An 18,885-nucleotide genomic window follows, 5' to 3' on the forward strand; every position below is an offset into this window, starting at 1 on the left:
GTAAGCCACTTAGACCACTAAATTCTTCAGCTTCACCTCAGTGACGGTGCCCCACATCCCACCATTAGCGTCCAGTAGGCTCCAGCCACAAGCGATGACGTTGTCGATTCGAACCTGAAAGCGGGAAGGAACAAGACAGGTGCACGACAGCTTTCCCAGCTCTGCCAGGTTCAGGTCCAAACTGACCACCTTTGCCATTCTTCCTCTTTTCACCTTGCATACAAATACGAAGACTATCGCAACCGGAAGCTTTTTTCCCTTTCTCATAGCACACCAGCACTCTACGACTGAACTTCTCTCTCACTCTTTCTTTTGAGCTTCCGAATCTTCCTCCATTGCAATTTTTGTTTACCCCTCGTCACCGCCGTCACAATGACGCTCTACTATACCCTCGTGCGTTCCTTGTGCCTCTATCGAGAGCTCCAATCACCTAGCCAATGAAGTTTCTAACTGTTTCAATTAGGTCTTTATGCTTCTTGTCTTCGAGATGGCGCTTTTCATGCTCCTAATCGTCCCCATGCCCTTCAACGTTAAGCGCAAGATCTTCACGTGCGTCAAACACCAAGTTTAGGCGTCTTTACCGTGCAGCTAACAAGATATACAGCTTCATCTCCGAGAACCCTGTTGTCGCGAAGATTCAATACTGGATGAAGATCACCTTTGTCTTTATCCTAATTCTCTTTATCGACAGTGTCAATCGTGTCTACCGCGTCCAGCTCGAGCTCGCCGCCGCCTCCGAACAGTCCAAGCAGGGAGGAGGGTATGTTACCCCCCAAAAAAACACGACATAGCAGGTGGGCACATCACTAACCTGACTGCAGTGCCGCTGTTATGGGCCACGAGCGCCTCGAAGTCCAAGCCCGCAAGTTCTACTCCCAGCGCAACATGTACCTTTGCGGCTTTACCCTCTTCCTTTCGCTCATCCTTAACCGCACCTACGTCATGATCCTCGAGGTGATGCGTCTGGAGGACAAGGTCCGCGATTACGAGGGTACTAAGAGCAATACCAAGGAGGCTGAGAAGCTTGCCGTTGCCGGCAAGCCCGGTGAGCTTGCTCGTCTCCGAAAGGAGCTTGAGCAGAAGGACCAGGACCTCAAGACCCTGAAGAAGCAGAGCGAGCAGCTCCACAAGAGCTACGATGAGCTCAGCGACAAGTACGCTGCTACCCAACAAACTGGCGAGTCCAGAAAGGGCATCTAAGGCGCCCATGTTCTATGGCCCCAAAGAAAAAAGACGCCCGCCCGCCCAAGGATATCGGCATCTGATCTATTGCTGACCTGTCTGGGCGGAAGAAAAGAGACTGGGTCTGAGCCTGTCAGGGCATATACAAACAGCAACAGACCTGGAGCCAGATGAAGTGCAAGATGTAAAATAGCGTTATAACGGTTACTGGGTTAAGCACCGGCGCAAAGTTGGCGATCGGACGTGGACAGGACGATCGACTATCTGAGATTGTATTAGGAATTTCTTTACGTATAGAATCGTGATATTGGATGATGCCTTGGCATTGACGATCACCAGGGTCTCGCATGCAAATTGCTATATCACCATTCAAACACCATGCCGTTCTCGATTCCATGTGAAACAAACATAGAAGTACGTATGGTCTTGGGGAGTAACAATACAAGACTTCTCTCTCTATTATAAGGACGTAATATTTTAAGGCAAACTGAGTGTTTATTAAGGACCTTAAATTCATCCTCCGTACTTGTTTGTACCTGATGTAGGTATTCTCTTTGTCCAGGAAGGAAACCAGGATATTGACCTAAATAACAATATCCTTGGGTAATCTAGCATAAGCTTAGGATACCTTACTTACTACCTAGGTACCTTAGTAGTTTATTTTAGCACCTTATATCAAGGTCTACTATTTTCTTGCCTTCCGAAAGGGGCGCGATCATGCACTGTGCGAATTGAACAGTCTCCTTCCATCGCGTCGCGTCTCTCCAAGGCACGTCGACTTCCCATCTTCTCCTCAATCTCTATGCTCGTCTCTCGTCTCACTCGACTCTCCTGCCTCAGCCTATCACTGAAAGTCGTAATCGGGAAACAAGGCATTTTCAAGTCTCTCCCTCCATCCTTTCTTATAAAAGGACATCTTATCACTGTGCCAAATTATATCAGCACTATGGCATCCTCTTTGAGCATTACCTCTGTCAACAACATCAGCCTTGAGGAGTTCAAGCGAGTTCTCAATCGATACCCGGCTCTTATTGAAAGAGTATCAGATGAAAAGGGTGGTAAGTGAATAAAAGAAATATCAAGGATGCCACTTCATGCGAGCATCGGCTAATCAATATCAACCAATAGCCAAAGGTGGCCAGAGAACGCTGCAAGAACTGGACAATTATCGATACAAAGATGCATTGGATGCCTTCAATTCTAGCGCGAAAAGTCGCCCAATGAAGTTAGACGACATCAAGAACCTCGTGGAGTGGAAGTTGTGAGTCCAAGTCCACTCACCTGTGCCAGAATCGTACAGCTGCATGAAGTCAAAGCTCACGTCATTTGCTAATAAAGATCAGACGCCATGGGAAGTTCAGACCAACTCTTATGAATCTGGTCTCATCTAATGATGCAAACGATGCTCAGGAAATTGTAAAGCAAGCTCTTGGAGCTTACAAAAGGGATTCCGACATAGAAGCCGCCGTGGGTGTATTGACAAAGCTTCGAGGCATTGGCCCTGCAACTGCATCCTTGCTTTTGGCAGTCCATGATCCGACACGGGTCATTTTCTTTGCCGACGAGGCTTTCTGGTGGCTATGCTGCAACGGGAAGCAGAGCCCTATCAAGTATAACGCCAAGGAGTACCGTATGCTCTGCTCCGAAGTTGACGATCTGCGGAATAGACTCGATGTGCAAGCAAGTGACGTGGAGAAAGTGGCCTATGTCTTGATGAAGCAACCGGCTCAACCGGATCAATCCCATGATGTGGCACCACCGAAGGAGGCCAGGCCGATCACAGCGCCCATGGCAGCGAAGAAGGAAAAGAAGAGGAAGATTAATTCAAATGCCGAAATAGTACAGGATGCAATCCCTGAACAGCCGTCACTTCGTCGATCCAAACGGGTCAAGAACTAGTGCTTCAGTCGCAAGGGAAAATAAAACGACTCGACACACGGCAACAAAACCACAAACTTATTCTGCATACATTTTTGCAAAACTGCAAAATAATGCTGCTCACGATTCATTGCCACCCTTCTAATCGTATGCACACCAGGTCCATGATACCAAGCTGTAAGACTAAACGGTTATACCTTACAGCTAATCATTTTGATAACACACCGCAACCAAAACGACAGCCTCAAAGGACCGGGTATCCGGCCCGTATAGCGTGTGTATCCGAAGAATACCAGGCTCCCATCCGAAGAAATTCCGCATGACGACAATTCCTCACGATGAAATCAATGGCTTAAACCTCAAAGAGGCCGTGGATAGTCACGCGCAGCGTTCAGGCACGTTTGCGGACCATGTAAACGTGGCTATAAAACAACCATACGTCGCCCTGGCGCCCAGAATGCCAGGTTTTCCTTCCTCGGAGAAGATGCTTGAGCTCTCACCTTTGCTGTTCCAGTAGTGTCCCTCGATTGCCACATTTACTCCAGTGTATATCTGTGATTCAACTGGTGCGGGTGGTCTAGTATAGCTCAACGTTATCTTTTATTTCCAGTACCCACAATCAACTTCTCAAAAGCTCTCACCATGGCTCCAAAAGGCCACCGGCATGGTCCTTCAAGTAGTATGTTTGCTCAGATTACTGAGCCCATACCTCTCCCTACTCGCTTTGCCCGAATCAAGAGAGATTTGATTGAGGGTAAAGATTCTCAGATCAAGAGTTCCTGGATAAGACTGCTTGTCAAGTTAAACACTGAAATCGATATCATCGCCAAAGCCGGTTCGGATATCTACCCATCTATTGATTTTAACGATCTCAAAGACTCTTCAGTTGCAGACGACTTTTCCTCAAGACTAAAGGAACGAGGTGTTGCTGTTGTTCGGAATGTGATTCCTCATGATCTGGCTACGAAATGGAAGGCAGATACGGACGCTCACTTGGGGGACCTTCAGGCGCAACGATTGCCCACCCATGATCCGCATCTGTACGGAGTTTACTGGTCTCCTGGGCAGATCAAGTCTCGAGCCCATCCGAACATTCTCTATACCCAACGTTTCCTAATGAATTTATGGCACTCGTCTGACCCGGAAGCACTTGTGAGCCCCAATTTCCCCATCAGCTACGCCGACCGCATGAGGGTCAGGAGACCCGAGGATGAGACATGTTCCCTCAGTGTATATGTTGACGGAGGAAGCGTGGAGCGCTGGGAGCCGGATGGCTATGGTTCAGCAGCGACTTATCAACGCATCTGGGATGGCCGTTGGGAGGACTGGGATCCGTGGGAGAGCAGCACTCGACTAAAAGTGACAAGCGATTTATACAATGGTGACGGCTCATGCAGCGTTTTCCGCATGTTTCAGGGCTGGGTCGCTCTGAGTGAAGTTCCTTTTGGTCATGGTACCCTTCTCTTGTGTCCCATGATTCGACTCACAACTGCATATCTTCTTCTGCGCCCTTTTTTTGTGCCCAAAGAATCCTCACCGGCGAGTCCAGACTTTCTTACGCCAGGGAACTGGATTCTTGAAGAGCCAACTTCGTCTGTGATTCAAGGCGCTTTGCCGTCTTACCCACAGGAGCTCAACGATGCATTACATCCTCATCTACAGCTTCATCGAAGCATGGTTCCCATACCAAAACTTGACCCTGGTGATTACCTTGTCTGGCACTGCGATACCGTCTACGCCCTTGATCGTCTCCGTCGCCCAGGCATCCCTCCTACAACAATCATATATCTTCCAGCCTGTCCATTAACTCAGACAAATGCCCTATATCTTGCTCATCAGCGCAAGGGGTTTCTGCATGGGGAAGCCGGCCCTGACTTTACTGGCGCCCCTACGGGGGATGCCAATGTAGGAGGAGAGCAGGCCGTTAGAGAGGTTGGTGAGGCAGGCGGTTTAGACGGCATGCGTGCAATGGGGCTATTACCCTGGGATGAGGACGAAGCTCAAGATGACCTTGAGTATGCAGTATTGGAAATGGCAAATGGGGTATTATTTCCAGAAAAGTATGACGGGACGTACTGAAGCGCTCGTTAATCGGGCAAGGCAGAATGCAATGCGAATTTGGGAGTCATTTGGTCGGACACATCACCTCCTTGTGACCTCTATAAAACCATATTACTTCCCAAGACGTAGGAAATTCCTGTGGTAAGATGCCTTGACTGGTTTATTCAGTAGGTAATAGAAAATACACCCTTCGTCCATCAAGCAATCCAGTTGTTATCCTCAACCTCACCAACCAGTTTCCACAGCTTATCAAAGACATTGTTTGGATCATACTGCTTCTTCAGCCCCCTCAAGCGCTTCGAGTTTGAACCAAATGCTTCTTCAGCCGAGATGGTGTCAGTGCTCACATAGTTCAGATAGTGACCGATGCCATCTGACAAGGCCTTGTCGTCGTATCCAAGCTCGCGGATCGACTTCTGGAATCCACGATTGAACTGGCGAATTTTGGAATCAAGACTTTCATCCATCCACTTGTAATTGATACCAACATTGTAATAGTTACCTCGTGAGTTGAAGGATGTTGACTCAACAGGAATCGTCCGGATGGTTTTCTGGGGAATGCACTCTATCATGACAACAGAGCCCTCGGTACCCGGCGTATCCTCGACAAACCCCGTGAATTTATCACGGATTGATTCGGCGGTGGAGAGCTCCATGGGAAGGGTGAAGTTGGCGCCACCAAAAAGGTATCTACTGCCCTTTGCAAAGACCTCATCTGCGCCCTGGTTGATCATAGGATATGGCATAGGCCCAACTTGCTTCATCAATGCCTCGAGCTCCAGTATGGGAGCGAAATATTTCAGGCCATCTTCCTCTGGATTAGGCCCAACCTGGGCCATCTGAACCAGGACAACGAGGGGCCTGGGCGCATCGGGATCTGGGCCAGGGGGAGCATAAGTGTAGCCTGTGAGGAAGATTTGGGTGCCGTCGTTGGTCTCTCCCCAGTGGTTGAGAAACTTGATCACTGCAGGCAGAGCCGTGGGAGGGAGAAAAGCCATGCCACCCCAGATATCACCTTGTGGGAATATCTTGCTGGTGAATTGGGTAACCACACCAAAGCTGCTGCCGGCGCCTCGGAGAGCCCAAAAGAGATCTGCGTTCTCGGTGGAGGATGCGGTCACGATGCTTCCATCGGCTAGAACGACTTGACATGAAAGCAAGACGTCGATAGCCAGGCCGTGAATACCAGACAAGATGCCATAGCCGCCATGCAGGATAAGGCCCCCAACGCCAGTATGGCTGACAGTTCCGCCAACGGTAGCAAGGCCCTTGGTCCAGAGTGCCTCGTCAACGTCTTTCCATAAGCAGCCTCCTCCGAAGGAGACAGTGTTTGCCTCGGTGTCTACCGAGACATCACGCATAAGAGAGAGATCCAGGACCATGCTCTCGGGTGAGGGAGCGCAAGAAGTTTGCGAGGTACTATGACCACCTCCTTTGACATTGAATTTGATGCCATTAGAAGTTGCAAACTTGACGGCCTCACTGGCTTCTTCAGCAGTTCTGGGTTGGGCTACAGCGGCCTGTGAATAGATTAGCTGATAGCTGGGGAGCCACGACGGTTTGACGTACAGCAGGCTTTACACAGGTGAGACTCCATCGTTGGAGGCTCTCCTCGAATCCTTCGTCTCCGGGGAGTAGAAGCCGTCCCTGGACTAGCTTGTTGCGCAACGACGAGAACTTGGTTTGGGTCATATTTGGATACTGGAAAAGTGAATGTTCTCAATAATGGTGTTGTGCATATTCTATCGTGCTTCGCAGCAGCCTTATATACTATCGCAAGAGTCGGCTCTCTGACTTAAGAGTCGCCGTCTCACCTCAGCACCAACTACATGTATATAGCGTTGCATACCAATATGGATTCTATACCTTACTCGGTTTGGATGGGCAGACGAGCTATCAAATTGGATGCGGAGTTGTTGGTGTGAAGCTGAAAGAACGGGCGTTTAGGCTGTGCTGTATAGCGCCATTGGCGGTACGTGGCGTCGTTTATGGCGGACACTGGACCTCTAGACGAGAGCCTGCATTGTCGAGCATCTTGATTTGATAGAAATGGAGGATTTGATGAATCTGATTTATCCTGGTTTGAAACGTTGCACATAATATGATGTATTGTTGGCGATCCTTCGAATCCTCGTTGCTATGAAGGTCTGCGGCAAAGCAGCGGTTGCCCACCTAGCTGCCCTAGCTAGGTGATACCCTCGAACTGAAGCAAGTAGAGTATGATGATATTGACTTCTATCTAAGCGGGATTCTCGCAATTGATAGGGCTTAGGCCGGCCAGAGCCTAGAGGTCAGCTCAATACGATCGACGAGAGCTTAGACTAGCTCAAGGCACAGCACAGTTGGTAGCTTATTAACCCAGGATTCTCCACACTCAGCAAGATTCGGGGACGTGAATAAGCTAGCTTAGTGAGAGTTGAGGCTCGCATGGGTCAGTTTCGAAGCTTTTGCTAGTTATGGCTTGGTAGGGGCGCTGACAGTGATGTTTGTTGGTGATGGTTGGTGCTAACCAAAGTGGTTGTGCACGTGGAGGCTACTAACTAGGTAATGTATTCAGCTGTAACTTGGTAAAAGTATATTTGATGACTCTGAGACGGCGGTGACACCAACTCTGTAACATAAATAGATATAGGTTCTGCCTCGGCTGTGTTCTGTTACTGTAGACTCATAGACTCTTAGCCCTCTTAGTCTCTGTTAATGCCCGTTTATGCCAATCCCGGGATGGAACGGTCGAGACCCTGAGACCGGTTAGATAACGGCCTGTCCGAAAAGGGCGACAGCTAAGAAGAGACAAAAAAAAAAAAAAAAAAGGTGACCCTCCGTTTTCCGTTTTTTTACGGGTTTTCTTCTGCATAATCGCATCCAATCCAATCCACCCTCTTAATTCTTACTCACTTACACCTTTTGACCTTTCAACACCGCCAAATCTATACCGAATTCTCCTAGTCCCCATAACGCAACACACCCTCACCCTCTCCCTCTTCTTAAACAACCAGTCCAAATCGCAAACATGGGTAACGTAAGCTAAGAGGAATCAGATGCCATCATAAACGACACCTTGTGCTGACATGGAGGTCCCAGGGTGCCAAGGCTCAACAGAAGCGCGAGCGCAATGCTAAGGACAAGAACACTGCCAAGTCGCAGCTCAAGGTGGTGAGTTTACAAACTGTACTCTATTATCCCCGGTATATCTTGCTAACATGGCCGAATAGAACGAGAAGGCCTGTGATATTCAGTGCCAGATCTGCAAATCTACCTTTCTCAAGACCACAAAGGCCCCTGCGTATGTCCACCAAAATACCCCCTGATCTCCTCTGTTTCTCCATCATCTTAACTAACTAATATTTCCTCTCTAGTCTTAAGGAGCATGCCGAGAACAAGCACAGCAAGACCATTGCCGACTGCTTCCCCAACGTCCAAGTCGCATAGACCATAACACACACGAGGTGTTGACATGATGGTATCGTACGAGAAGAGGAAAAAGTCAAGAAAACAATGGGAAAATGGGAAATGTTTAGCGAAGCGAGGCGTACTGTGGCGTGATAGCCTAGACGAGAACGGAGAGACGGGACAAGACGAGACGAGAACAAGGGACTCATGATGGATTTAGATTTTACACTGCTCTTTTTGCACATTCTTGCCATTCCTCTGTGTTTGCCATCCCACTACCGGTATCTAATGAGCCTCTACAGCCTTTGGGGGCGCTTCCACGACTGGTGCCGCAGCCTCCTTCTGCTGCTTCGCCTTGGCCTGTTCCTCACGGATGCTAGCCAGAATATCAGGATACCAGCGCTCTCCAACATCGGGGTGACTCTTGACCCGATTTCGCAATGTTGCCTCGCCAAGCGTCTTTGAAGCACCGCCAGCTCGGAAAGTAAACTCGACATCATCAATACGCCCTCCATTGCGCTCCACGATCTTGCGACGCTGCTCCCGTACTTCCTCTGGTACAAGACCAACGCCGACTTTCTCCAGGTCTTCAAACTCAGCGCTCATGCGCACGCCCTGGAAGAAGGGAATGGAGAAGCGGGCACCTGAGCCGGCAGCGGGAGAGAGGACACGATGCGTTGTAGAGACGCAGACGCCTTGTGTGAGTGCCTCTAAACCTTGACCGATAGCAACGACGAGGGTTCCAGCTATTGGCTCACAATCAATCCATTCACCGCGAACGTTCTGTACTTGAAGACCCTTGTGCGATGTCGCCTGGAGGAGATAGCTCGTGAGCATGCTGTCTTTGTGAGGACCTACACCCTGGCCCTGCACGTTTCCCTCGATGCCGAGTTCCTTTGCATCGGGGTACTTGACAATCTTGAGCTTGTGTTGCTGATCTTGGTCAAAGTATTTATTAAAGGCGTCGCTGGGAAGCTCAATGGCCTCGGCGATGAGAGACGTAAACTGAATTGAGATCTTGCCCATGCGCTCCATGTAGTCTGTATACACTTTGCGGAACTCAGGCAACGAGCCCTCAGACGGCCATTGATTGGGGGCTAGCAGGTTACGATATAGAGGAGCATCGGGCCCAGGGATAGGATGCTCTGTTGAGAGATCAATTTGTTCACGATGATCAATCTCTCCAGCTGTGATCTCCGCCGAGAGACGAGAGTAGCCTAGGAAAGACGGCGCATTCTTCATCTCAATCTTGAGTCTGGACGAGTTAGTGAACCATCATATCATGCATGGTAATGTCACTCATCACCACTCACTTCTCTTCCTCGGGAATGTCAAAGAAACCCTTTCCCAGTTCAATGATCTTCTGGAACAACTCATCCGAGATGCCAACATTCTTGAGGTACAAGAAGCCAACTTCCATCAATGCATGGCGAAGTTCCTTTAGAAACTGAGGCTTGGTAGCCGGATCCTGAGCCGTAGCTAGGTCCAGAATTGGAATAGATGTAAACGACATTTCTATTTGCCAAGTTGGACAAGTAAACTTGTACTTGGACAAGCAAAGTAGGAGGAAGTAAAAGAATCTGTGCTGTAGCTTGTTGATAAATAACCTGGTATCTTTCACTCCAAGAGTGTCATAAGTCAAGTCAATAGATCGACTGACTGATTACCCATCACTACCTCTTGTGCCATGGCGCGATTGGTCCACCCGAATACACCTTTTTCTCCTCTTCTCCTTCGTCTCCAAGTCAAGCCCCGTCCCCGCATCTGCAACCGATTCCCGAGAGATGCCGGCCTATTTTGGATTTTGGCGATTGCCTCTTCTTTTTCAATCGCGCCGATGTCGGCCATGCCCCAGGTGCAGTGCATATACAAACTGAGTGAATAGCTAGCTAGTATTCCAGACTTGCTCAACGCCGGCGCTGCCATCTTCTAACTTCCCAAGACCCCATGCGACTAGACTATGACTGTCTAGTTTGATTTATACATACTCCTCTGTAAGAAAAAACATTCTAGCTTTTTTTTAACATGCATTATTATATACCAATTTCTTCCTTTCATGATGCTGAAAGAGGCTTTGTCGCGAGCAGGCCCGTAACCTTGTAAAACAAATCCTCGATCGGAGGCGCAGCAAACGCCGGTGCAGCGTCAAAAATGTCTGCTAGATGTTGTTGTTGAATCACGCTTGGGTGAGAGTCATCATCTCCCATCTCAATATCTTCAGGCTCAGTCACAGGCTCGACCTCGGCATCGTCAACATCGCTTGCCATATCCTCATCTTCGTCGAGAAGACCAGCCTCATTGCCACTGGCATCAATGCCCTCAAGGCGGAGGTCCTCAAGAGGCTGGACAGTTGCAAGAGATGAAGGGTCTGATCCCTCGGCAACCACCCAGACTTGAGCGGCATCATCCAGAGCGATGAAACCACTTGTCTCAGGAGCAGAAACCAAGCTGACGATCCTTTGAGCCGTGCTACGCACCAACAGGGGCTCGATATCCTCAGGCTGGAAAACTGCAATGAGAGAGCCCTCATTAGCTGGCAGAGCTAGGGCAAAGTGACCAGAAGTATGATCAACAGCCAGCTGAAGCAGGGCATTGGCCTTGGACTGTGGTATCACAACACCATAGCGTAGCTCATCACTGACAACGTCGTAAACGCGCAGTTCATCCGATAGGATAATGACGAAAGGCGAAAGGGCACGGATAGATCGCAGTTGACCTTTCCATTGACCTTCGAGGGTCTTAACCACATCGCCTGACGCAGCATCAATCAAGTAGATTACGCCGGAGGCACCTGTTCCGAAGGCCACGAAAAGAGTTGAGCCATCCTCCGAAAAGGCGATACTTCCTTGGGGCTCTTGAGCAACACCAGACTCGGGGAGGTCGATCACGCCGTCTTGAGGAATGCCATCACCCACAGCAATAATTTGAGAGCAGCTCCAAGTGAAGACCTCGCGACCGTTAGGCCCCTTCACCACAACTCCATTCTGAGATCTTGTCTTGGGGCGCCACAATCGAACGTTGCCGTCGGTACCAATAGTTGCGAAGCATGTCGAGACAGGGTTCGATGCCAAGTCCAGAACTGCCTCGTTGCGATTTGTAGCATGAGGGGCATTAATCCTAGAGACAAGGGCAATCTGCTCCTCGCCTTCTTGTGCTTCCCAGAACTTGAGATACACCTCTCGCCGCTCTTGAATGAACTGGTCCTTGGCATCGCTGATAACGTTGTCCACATCTCGTTGTGATGGCTCCCAGGTGTCAACACTAGCAAGCCACGCTCCGTCAGCTGAGAAAGCTAGGTGAGTAATTACGGGCTCTTCGATAGGGTGGCCCTTGTTCGTGATGTTGACATCTGTTGGCTGTGTGCGAGCCAAAGCTTGCTTGGAGACACTTCGGAAAGTCTCAAGATCGAAGGTCTGAAGCAAAGGTGCAGAGAACCCTCCCGACATAGTAGCCTGCCGACCATTACCCACACAGACGTGTAGTCTCGACTGATCAGTAGGGCTGATGGCAGCTGGAATCGGTCGCTGTACGCTCGCAGGTGTTGTCCATGTTCGCTGAACGAGAAGATCCTTGGGTGTAGTGACGTTGATGGCGGCCGACTGGATACCAGCGATGTATGCTGTAGGCTTCATCTCAGCGGTCGAAATGACCATCACTGAATTATCGTCGAGGTGAACGACATATGAGGAGCCATTGGCAGAAACTGTGATGTTCTCCACGCTGCCAGAAAGATGAGGAAGAAAATCCTTCTTTCCTGTGTCCATTTGCCATAGAACCAGAGAGTTTTCAGAACCTCCTGAAATTACATAGTTACCTGCGATATATTAGTACAGTCCTCGAGATTCCATGTGGAGTGTAGAGCTTCGTACCATCGCGCGACCACTTGAGGGCGTGCACCGCTCTACGGTGCCAATGAAAGTTTTGCGCTTGAATAAGCTCCTTATCAGATCCCGACTTTGCAAGCGCCTGGCTTCGAGCAAGCGCATCATGGTAGAGGTAGATTGAACCACGGGCACCACCAACAATGATGTCCAGAACAGGGGCAGCTTCCTGTCGCGATTTCTTACCGCTCGTCACTGGTCTAGGATATACTCTCAGGTCAAGGGCGCTGACCAAGTCGGGAATATCGAAGGTATAAATCTCGTAATCCAAAGCAGCCAAGTTATCGAATTGTCGCTGTGTTGGAAGGCCAAAGAAAAGTCGGTCGTTAATGGCGCCAACCAGGTGGCCATCCTCACTAATCTCAATCAACTGCAGGCCATTGCCAGGCTTCTTCATGACGAAGAGAACCTTGTGCTCAGACTCCGTTGTTGAGGCTGGGTATGCGACAACCTCAATTCGGCCTGGCTTATCTGACTCTGCTACAAAGATGATTTCCTGGACTCTGCCAGAGACCTTTTTCGTGACGAGGGCCATGGCAGTTGCAGTCTTGGATTGGGTCTGGAAGAATTCGGGGGTCTTGGAGGTTGTCCAATCGACTTCACAGATGCGGCCATCAGAGGTAGCCACCCAGACGATGTTGGAGTTTTGCTTTGCTTGTCTCATGGCGACGATATGCGCGGGTGCTGCAGCCTTGTTGTCGGCGGGTTCGGCTGCAGTAACGGGGATTCGTCGAACAAGGAGTGAATCGGCTGCCGAATACACCTGGATAGATGTGTTATACGCAATGATGAGAAATCTAAGAAGGTTAGCTAGGATACTGCTAGCATAGACTGAGACTTACTGCTCATTTTCTGTCAATATGGGATCGATATCAAGCATCCTGCCACCCATAGGCTTCGAAACGCGCCATCCTGCCTCTGTATCGTCGAACTGGCGAACAATCTCAATCTCCCGAGTTCCAGCCTCTGCCAAAGCTCCAGAGATACCGTTCACCTCAGCAACCACGCCATTGCCACTTTCGTTCTCAAGCTTAATTCCATTGATTTTGTTCGCCTTTCGCTCAGCTCTTAGCCTCTTGGTTCTCGAATCGGTTTCCGTCACATCGCGTTTGCGCTTCTTGGTCGGATCGTTTTTTGTTCGGGGACTCTTATGGCCGGCCATTTTCGCCACCTTTTTCTCTCTGCACGAGATCGATTTCTTGTGCTTGCGACTTTTTTTTAACAATTCGTCGACGGAGAGAAAAGTTACAAAGTTGTCCTGCTGGATACGCTTCTACTGGGTAAAGGTTCGCAGAAATTTTGGTCCCGCTTGCGAAAAAAGTTACTGATAAGATAAGCGCTCTGTCGGAAAAATTACGGAGCTAGATTTTATTTTCGTAGTCCTACTACAACGCCAAACTATCGCAAGCTTTCTTTGTAACGTGCCTCTTGCTCTTGTCGCAATTCTTTTGGACGCATCCGACGAACCTGCGCACTCACGATAGTACATCAAAATGATTATTCCCATCCGCTGCTTCTCTTGTGGAAAGGTAGGGTCTTCAGCCGCGATGCGCCAGGCGCTGTTTACTAACTTGGATTGCAGGTCACTGGTGACCTCTGGGAGCGCTACCTTCAACTGATCGCAGATCCCCGTAAGACCGATGGGTAAGCTGGGTCTTTTTGCTTTATAATGCTGTAAATCTAACGAGTGTAGCGATGCTATGGACGAGCTCGGTCTGAAGCGATACTGCTGCCGCCGCATGATCATGACCCACGTTGACCTTATCGAGAAGCTTCTCAAGTACGACACGACCACTCAGATACCATTACATACGCGATTTCTAACTCTCTTTAGGTACACTCCCGATGGCCGAAGCGAGAAGAAGCAGAACCTTGGCGTTCAGTACTCATAGAATGCGTAAGATAGTGGCAAAGAAGCAGCGAAAGAATGGTTGTGCATGGTTTGGCGTTAAGGGAATCTTGCCGAAATATGTCACTTTGACGGCGCAAGGAAGGCAATGAATTGATCAGTTTCAAATACGAGAGCACGAGTCCTCATAACCTAAGGTGCCCTATACAGACACTTCCGAGACTGTCAAGATATTGATCTGTGTTTTCACTCGAACCTTGTCCACCTTCCTTACCCATGCTTCCCTCCAAAAGAAACGAACGCTTGGCTCTTGGTAGGACCTTTGTCCTGCATGTATTCCCTTCTGGCAGGACGGCCTTATGCACTCCTCAGGAAGCAAGAAAACATCTGGCATGAAACCAGGGTGCTAAAATCAACCGGTCGAACAAGGGCTTGCTTAGAAATACTAAACTTAACCTATTCTTTTTGTTATTTAAGACAGAGGTCCTAAGTATTCTTACTTCTTCAGGGCACTATACCATTGACGACTAGGATTTAATCCTCAGACTACAACTGCAACACTCCCTCCCACCCTTGCTGAGGCCTGTGCGCAAAGAGCGGTGGATGTCAAGTTGCGGCGAGGAACAACGAGCAGGAATCAGGAGGATCGCCCATTGTTAGACAGCATGCCAACATCTATGGGAAGCCAGAAGAGGCTAGTTAAACTGGCACGCATATTCCCAGTCTCACCTGATTAACAAGGTGCTGGAATTGAGTTTTCTTGCCTGCCTCTACGATCTGGCCTCACTTGAAGACCTCGAAAACTCACTCGAGTGTGTTGGTTGTCCTCAAAACTGTTTGCTTGCAGAAGGAGTGGGCGATTGTATTGAGCCAACAGTCTCTTACGAGGCCAACGACTATGACAACACATCCGGGTGTTGGTTGAAGCTCTCATGTCTCTGGGGTCTATACCTGTTCTATTATAGCAGGGTTACGCCTTTGCCGTCGATCTTGTCTGTAACTTATTACCCTAGTGCTTGACGACGGTGTGAGGGGATGCGACGCTTCCGCTTTACATCGCGATACCTTTCTACCAGGGCTAAAGTGAATCCAGTTCTTTTTCTAAAGCGAGACTGAGACCAATTCAACAATGATATCCTAATCTATGGGTCCGAAGCAATGAAAAGCTTGTCATAAAGCAACTCAAGAATTTGGCTGGTCTTTTGCTATGTGAATGGCAGGGATGGTAGTGGCTTTCTAGTGTATTAGCATGGGAACTACCTCTGTTTAAGCCCATTGTTTGAGTTGCGACTCTTCTACTACTTTGACGGTAGTCACAATTATATGCAAGCCAGTCACCATGCCTGAGTCTCACAACGTGTGACTTGGTCCTGGTTTCCAAAAGATCGGGAGTTTCTGAAGGCCAATACACTAGCGGGTGATCTCTATTTGAGGCCCGTCATGAGTTTCCAATCTTGGCTGTCATCAAGTTGCTCGACCTATTCAGTACCTCGAGCCGCCCTGCTACCAGCGGCGTAGACATCTCAGAGTCATGGAACAAGCAATGAAAATGAGACGAAGAGGCGTTGGTTCGGAAGAGCCCTTCTGGTGTGTGTGGCTGTTCGGGCCGCAAGTTCATGGGTAACGATGCATTTTATGGACAGACGTGCTGTGGTATAATATAGTAACGACAATTAAGGATACTTCAAGCAGTCGGAAAACACTTATGAATCACACCCAAGCAATCTGGTTGTGAAGTAACAAGCTTGACCAACAACCGCGCTTTTCTTTTTCTTATGGTGATCGACCAACACGATCTTGAGCCTTGACAGGCAGCACAGACGGGCTGGTTACCGCAAGTGGAAAGTTTGAGTCATCGAGCTGTACAACACGATAAACAAACAACCTCGAGCCAAAGAGAAGAGTGTCAGAGTGTCAAAGTGTCAAAGGTCTGGTCAGGCTGGCGCTTGCACTGCATTCTGTGCTTCCCTCCGTGGCTTTTTCGTGCATACTCGGAAGTCCACTTCGGGCTCAAAGCTCTTGCCATGGCGTTTAGTAAATACATTCCATGTATTAAAGGCACATCTTCATATGTTGTGTATTGGCGATGTACGTTGCCCTCCTTGTTGGGTCACGTCTGCACATTCTGACCTCCGCGGTGGTGGACCGCGGGATGTGTTCCGGAAGGGGTGAATCCACACCGCAACCCTGCTCTTGGGTTCGAGAAAAGAATCGAGAAAGCTCCCCGGCTCAGTAGGAGCACAAAGCTTGTACCATTCAGAATCTCGAGGTGTACTCGTGGAGCTGTCAAGGGTGCATCAACACCTATTCAACCGTTTAACAAGGGCTGAGAGTCCCCGCACCGGCTGGATGGATTGGCGATCGTTAATACAATTCCGAGAATCTGTCTAGCGCTGTGATAACTAAAACAACGCAACAGGCGTTGGGTTATCACAACGCTAAATTTGCTACTAGGATTCAGACCCCAGACGATGCCGTCTGTCATAACATGGCAAGGGGGGAAGAAAACTCGGGCCTTTCCATGATCCTAAATGATAAAAAGACTTAGGTAACTTGGTATAAGTTTATGATGCCTTTAGGATACCTTTTGGTAAGTTTATTTTGACACCCTATATCAAGGTCCGATGTTTTCTTGCTCCCCGAGGCATGGGTAGTAGCAAACAATACAGTCTTGTTCTCGTAGACATTTCTCTAACTGATGAATTTGCCATTTTCTCTAAATTGGGACAGAATCCACTTATCTTGTTAGTTCTCTGACGGCCATAAACAAGAAAGAACTGAAGATGATTGTTTATGTACCCTTGTCTGTTCTCCATACCTTGAGATGACCAGACAGTGAGTGAGCGATTGGGGTTGAAAAGCAGGGGGGGAGGGGGGGGGGGTAGAGATTGACTAGAGGGCCTAGCTCCATGGTATTCTAGTATTTGTTCGATCCTTATGTTGTTGCTTTGCCAAAATGCTGGTATCTGAACATTGCTGAATAGCCTGCCACGAGAGTCATGTTCCAGAGCAAGCGAACTGTGCGTCACAAAGGAAAGAACATACTGCAACCCCGGGTGGTGGGGCTACTGGCTCGTTTTAGCGTTGCCAAAGCCGCCGTGACCAGACTGCTGGGTTCGCCGGGTTCTGAGGTTTGGGTTGTTGATTGGCTTATTCTACATCCTGGTCGTACCCCTGCGAGCCCAGGGCGTTTAGAAGCACCATCGTCAAGGCCCAGCATTATCGGTAGCATTGCCATTGACTTCTGGAGTGATGAGGAGAGAGGGCCACAGAAGTGAACGAATAATTCTGCCTCACTGACCACAGTTGGTTTACTCCATCCTCAGGTAATTCGGATGGAGTATCACCTGAAAAGCAATGGAGGCTGTATCGAACCAACAGGGCTTCTGAGGGCCACCGATAAAGCATTAAGTCGGAACGCTGTCAGCCGGCTGAATGGTCAGTCGCGGCACACGCTTTGAAATAAAGTAACTCAAGATCATGTTGGGCGTTGCTACCAAAACTCAAGAGTCTATGTCCTTTCTAAACATGAAGCTGGTTGGGATTCCGATTTTAGGTTGTCGATCATGCTAAATACGTATACAGCATTGGGTGTCACATTCCGTACCGTTGATGCCGTGCAGCGGGCCATGGCACATGGCATCGACTTTGTACCCATAGTACTGTACGGCTGAACTTGGGAGGAAAGCTTGGAAGTGTCTTGTAGCTTGTCGAACACAAAGCACCGCGAAGCATAGCATTGGACAGTTCGAGGTCGTTGGTGGAAGCAATGCAAGTGGGGGACTTCGGAGGATTGGCCAGTCCCACCATGAGTTAAGCGCCGACGCCTGTCCTTTTTTCAATGTGCCCCACGAGTTTTGGAGCCACGATCCATCTACCCTGGTCAACTGTCTGGGGTTTGACTGGCTCCTTGTTATGGACGGGCGGCTGGAAGTTGTGGTTGTCTTGTAGCGGTGCAGAGTTGTTAAGTTGAGCGCAAAGTGACGGGCAAATATACTTGCAGAAGTAGTTGCTGTCAGTTATTTAGCAAGATCGGTAAGTCAGGGCGAAGGACTAGCAACTAACTTGTGGTGCTATACAGAAAGATGAAATAATGATTCAATGACGAAAAAGACAGCTTGAAAGTGGGAGGTCCCTAACTAAACCGACTTAACTCTCAGCCACCTGACTTGATTAAGGTCGCTGGCGTCGAATGTACCTACCTTCCATACCGCGGGAAAACTGATGATTGCGATCTGTACGTAGGGCAGGTGCTAACCAGAGTGGGCCTCCCGTCCCCTGATCCATGGTCCATTCGTCAACCAGCCAGCCAGCCTCTCCTTCCGCCAACGGTAATGCTTTAGACTTACACGATGGTGTCGTTAGGTTGGTCGTTTTGAGACATACTGGGTAATACATATTTTCTCCGCCCATCACCAGTCTCGATGTACATGTATGCCATTCATCTGTAATTGATTCAATTTGCATGAGCGAGTACAATGATTGAATCGACTTCTCTGCATGATACGAGTCACTGCAATACCTGCAATACACACAGTGGAGTCATCAACGGGTTGCATTGACCACACCCTATTCTACTCAACACAACCTATAGCCAGAGAGACAAGAAGGTCTTGCTAGACCGATTAGCCGCTCCATCCATTC

The 18,885-nt window shown here is 49.0% G+C and overlaps 8 protein-coding genes across 8 annotated transcripts; 5 read left to right on the plus strand and 3 right to left on the minus strand.

Moving 5' to 3' along the window:
• Positions 1-372: 372 nt before the first annotated feature.
• On the plus strand, positions 373-1,200 carry FMAN_01373 (uncharacterized protein; the record flags this gene model as incomplete). The annotated part of the gene is made up of 4 exons (XM_041834041.1): positions 373-393; positions 464-549; positions 605-760; positions 822-1,200. 4 exons carry the CDS (start codon positions 373-375, stop codon positions 1,198-1,200), a joined length of 642 nt encoding a protein of 213 aa, XP_041676713.1.
• Positions 1,201-2,128: 928 nt separating this feature from the next.
• FMAN_01374 (uncharacterized protein) lies at positions 2,129-3,081 on the plus strand (the record flags this gene model as incomplete). Its single annotated transcript, XM_041834052.1, has 3 exons — positions 2,129-2,240; positions 2,311-2,443; positions 2,526-3,081. 3 exons carry the CDS (start codon positions 2,129-2,131, stop codon positions 3,079-3,081), a joined length of 801 nt encoding a protein of 266 aa, XP_041676714.1.
• A 621-nt stretch (positions 3,082-3,702) lies between these two features.
• Positions 3,703-5,139, plus strand: FMAN_01375 (uncharacterized protein; the record flags this gene model as incomplete). The annotated part of the gene is made up of 1 exon (XM_041834064.1): positions 3,703-5,139. One exon carries the CDS (start codon positions 3,703-3,705, stop codon positions 5,137-5,139), a length of 1,437 nt encoding a protein of 478 aa, XP_041676715.1.
• A 179-nt stretch (positions 5,140-5,318) lies between these two features.
• Positions 5,319-6,813, minus strand: FMAN_01376 (uncharacterized protein; the record flags this gene model as incomplete). The annotated part of the gene is made up of 2 exons (XM_041834075.1): positions 5,319-6,641; positions 6,691-6,813. 2 exons carry the CDS (start codon positions 6,811-6,813, stop codon positions 5,319-5,321), a joined length of 1,446 nt encoding a protein of 481 aa, XP_041676716.1.
• Positions 6,814-8,131: 1,318 nt separating this feature from the next.
• FMAN_01377 (uncharacterized protein) lies at positions 8,132-8,550 on the plus strand (the record flags this gene model as incomplete). Its single annotated transcript, XM_041834086.1, has 4 exons — positions 8,132-8,140; positions 8,203-8,274; positions 8,334-8,404; positions 8,478-8,550. The coding sequence occupies 4 exons, from the start codon at positions 8,132-8,134 to the stop codon at positions 8,548-8,550; spliced, it is 225 nt and encodes a 74-aa protein (XP_041676717.1).
• Positions 8,551-8,796: 246 nt separating this feature from the next.
• FMAN_01378 (uncharacterized protein) lies at positions 8,797-10,024 on the minus strand (the record flags this gene model as incomplete). The annotated part of the gene is made up of 2 exons (XM_041834097.1): positions 8,797-9,766; positions 9,825-10,024. 2 exons carry the CDS (start codon positions 10,022-10,024, stop codon positions 8,797-8,799), a joined length of 1,170 nt encoding a protein of 389 aa, XP_041676718.1.
• A 541-nt stretch (positions 10,025-10,565) lies between these two features.
• On the minus strand, positions 10,566-13,554 carry FMAN_01379 (uncharacterized protein; the record flags this gene model as incomplete). Its single annotated transcript, XM_041834108.1, has 3 exons — positions 10,566-12,325; positions 12,381-13,189; positions 13,235-13,554. The coding sequence occupies 3 exons, from the start codon at positions 13,552-13,554 to the stop codon at positions 10,566-10,568; spliced, it is 2,889 nt and encodes a 962-aa protein (XP_041676719.1).
• Positions 13,555-13,885: 331 nt separating this feature from the next.
• On the plus strand, positions 13,886-14,284 carry FMAN_01380 (putative DNA-directed RNA polymerase II chain RPB10; the record flags this gene model as incomplete). Its single annotated transcript, XM_041834119.1, has 4 exons — positions 13,886-13,921; positions 13,975-14,036; positions 14,086-14,172; positions 14,227-14,284. The coding sequence occupies 4 exons, from the start codon at positions 13,886-13,888 to the stop codon at positions 14,282-14,284; spliced, it is 243 nt and encodes an 80-aa protein (XP_041676720.1).
• Positions 14,285-18,885: the final 4,601 nt, after the last annotated feature.

The sequence above is a fragment of the Fusarium mangiferae genome, assembly GCF_900044065.1.
Source record: "Fusarium mangiferae strain MRC7560 genome assembly, contig: FMAN_scaffold001, whole genome shotgun sequence".
Classification (NCBI taxonomy): domain Eukaryota; kingdom Fungi; phylum Ascomycota; class Sordariomycetes; order Hypocreales; family Nectriaceae; genus Fusarium; species Fusarium mangiferae.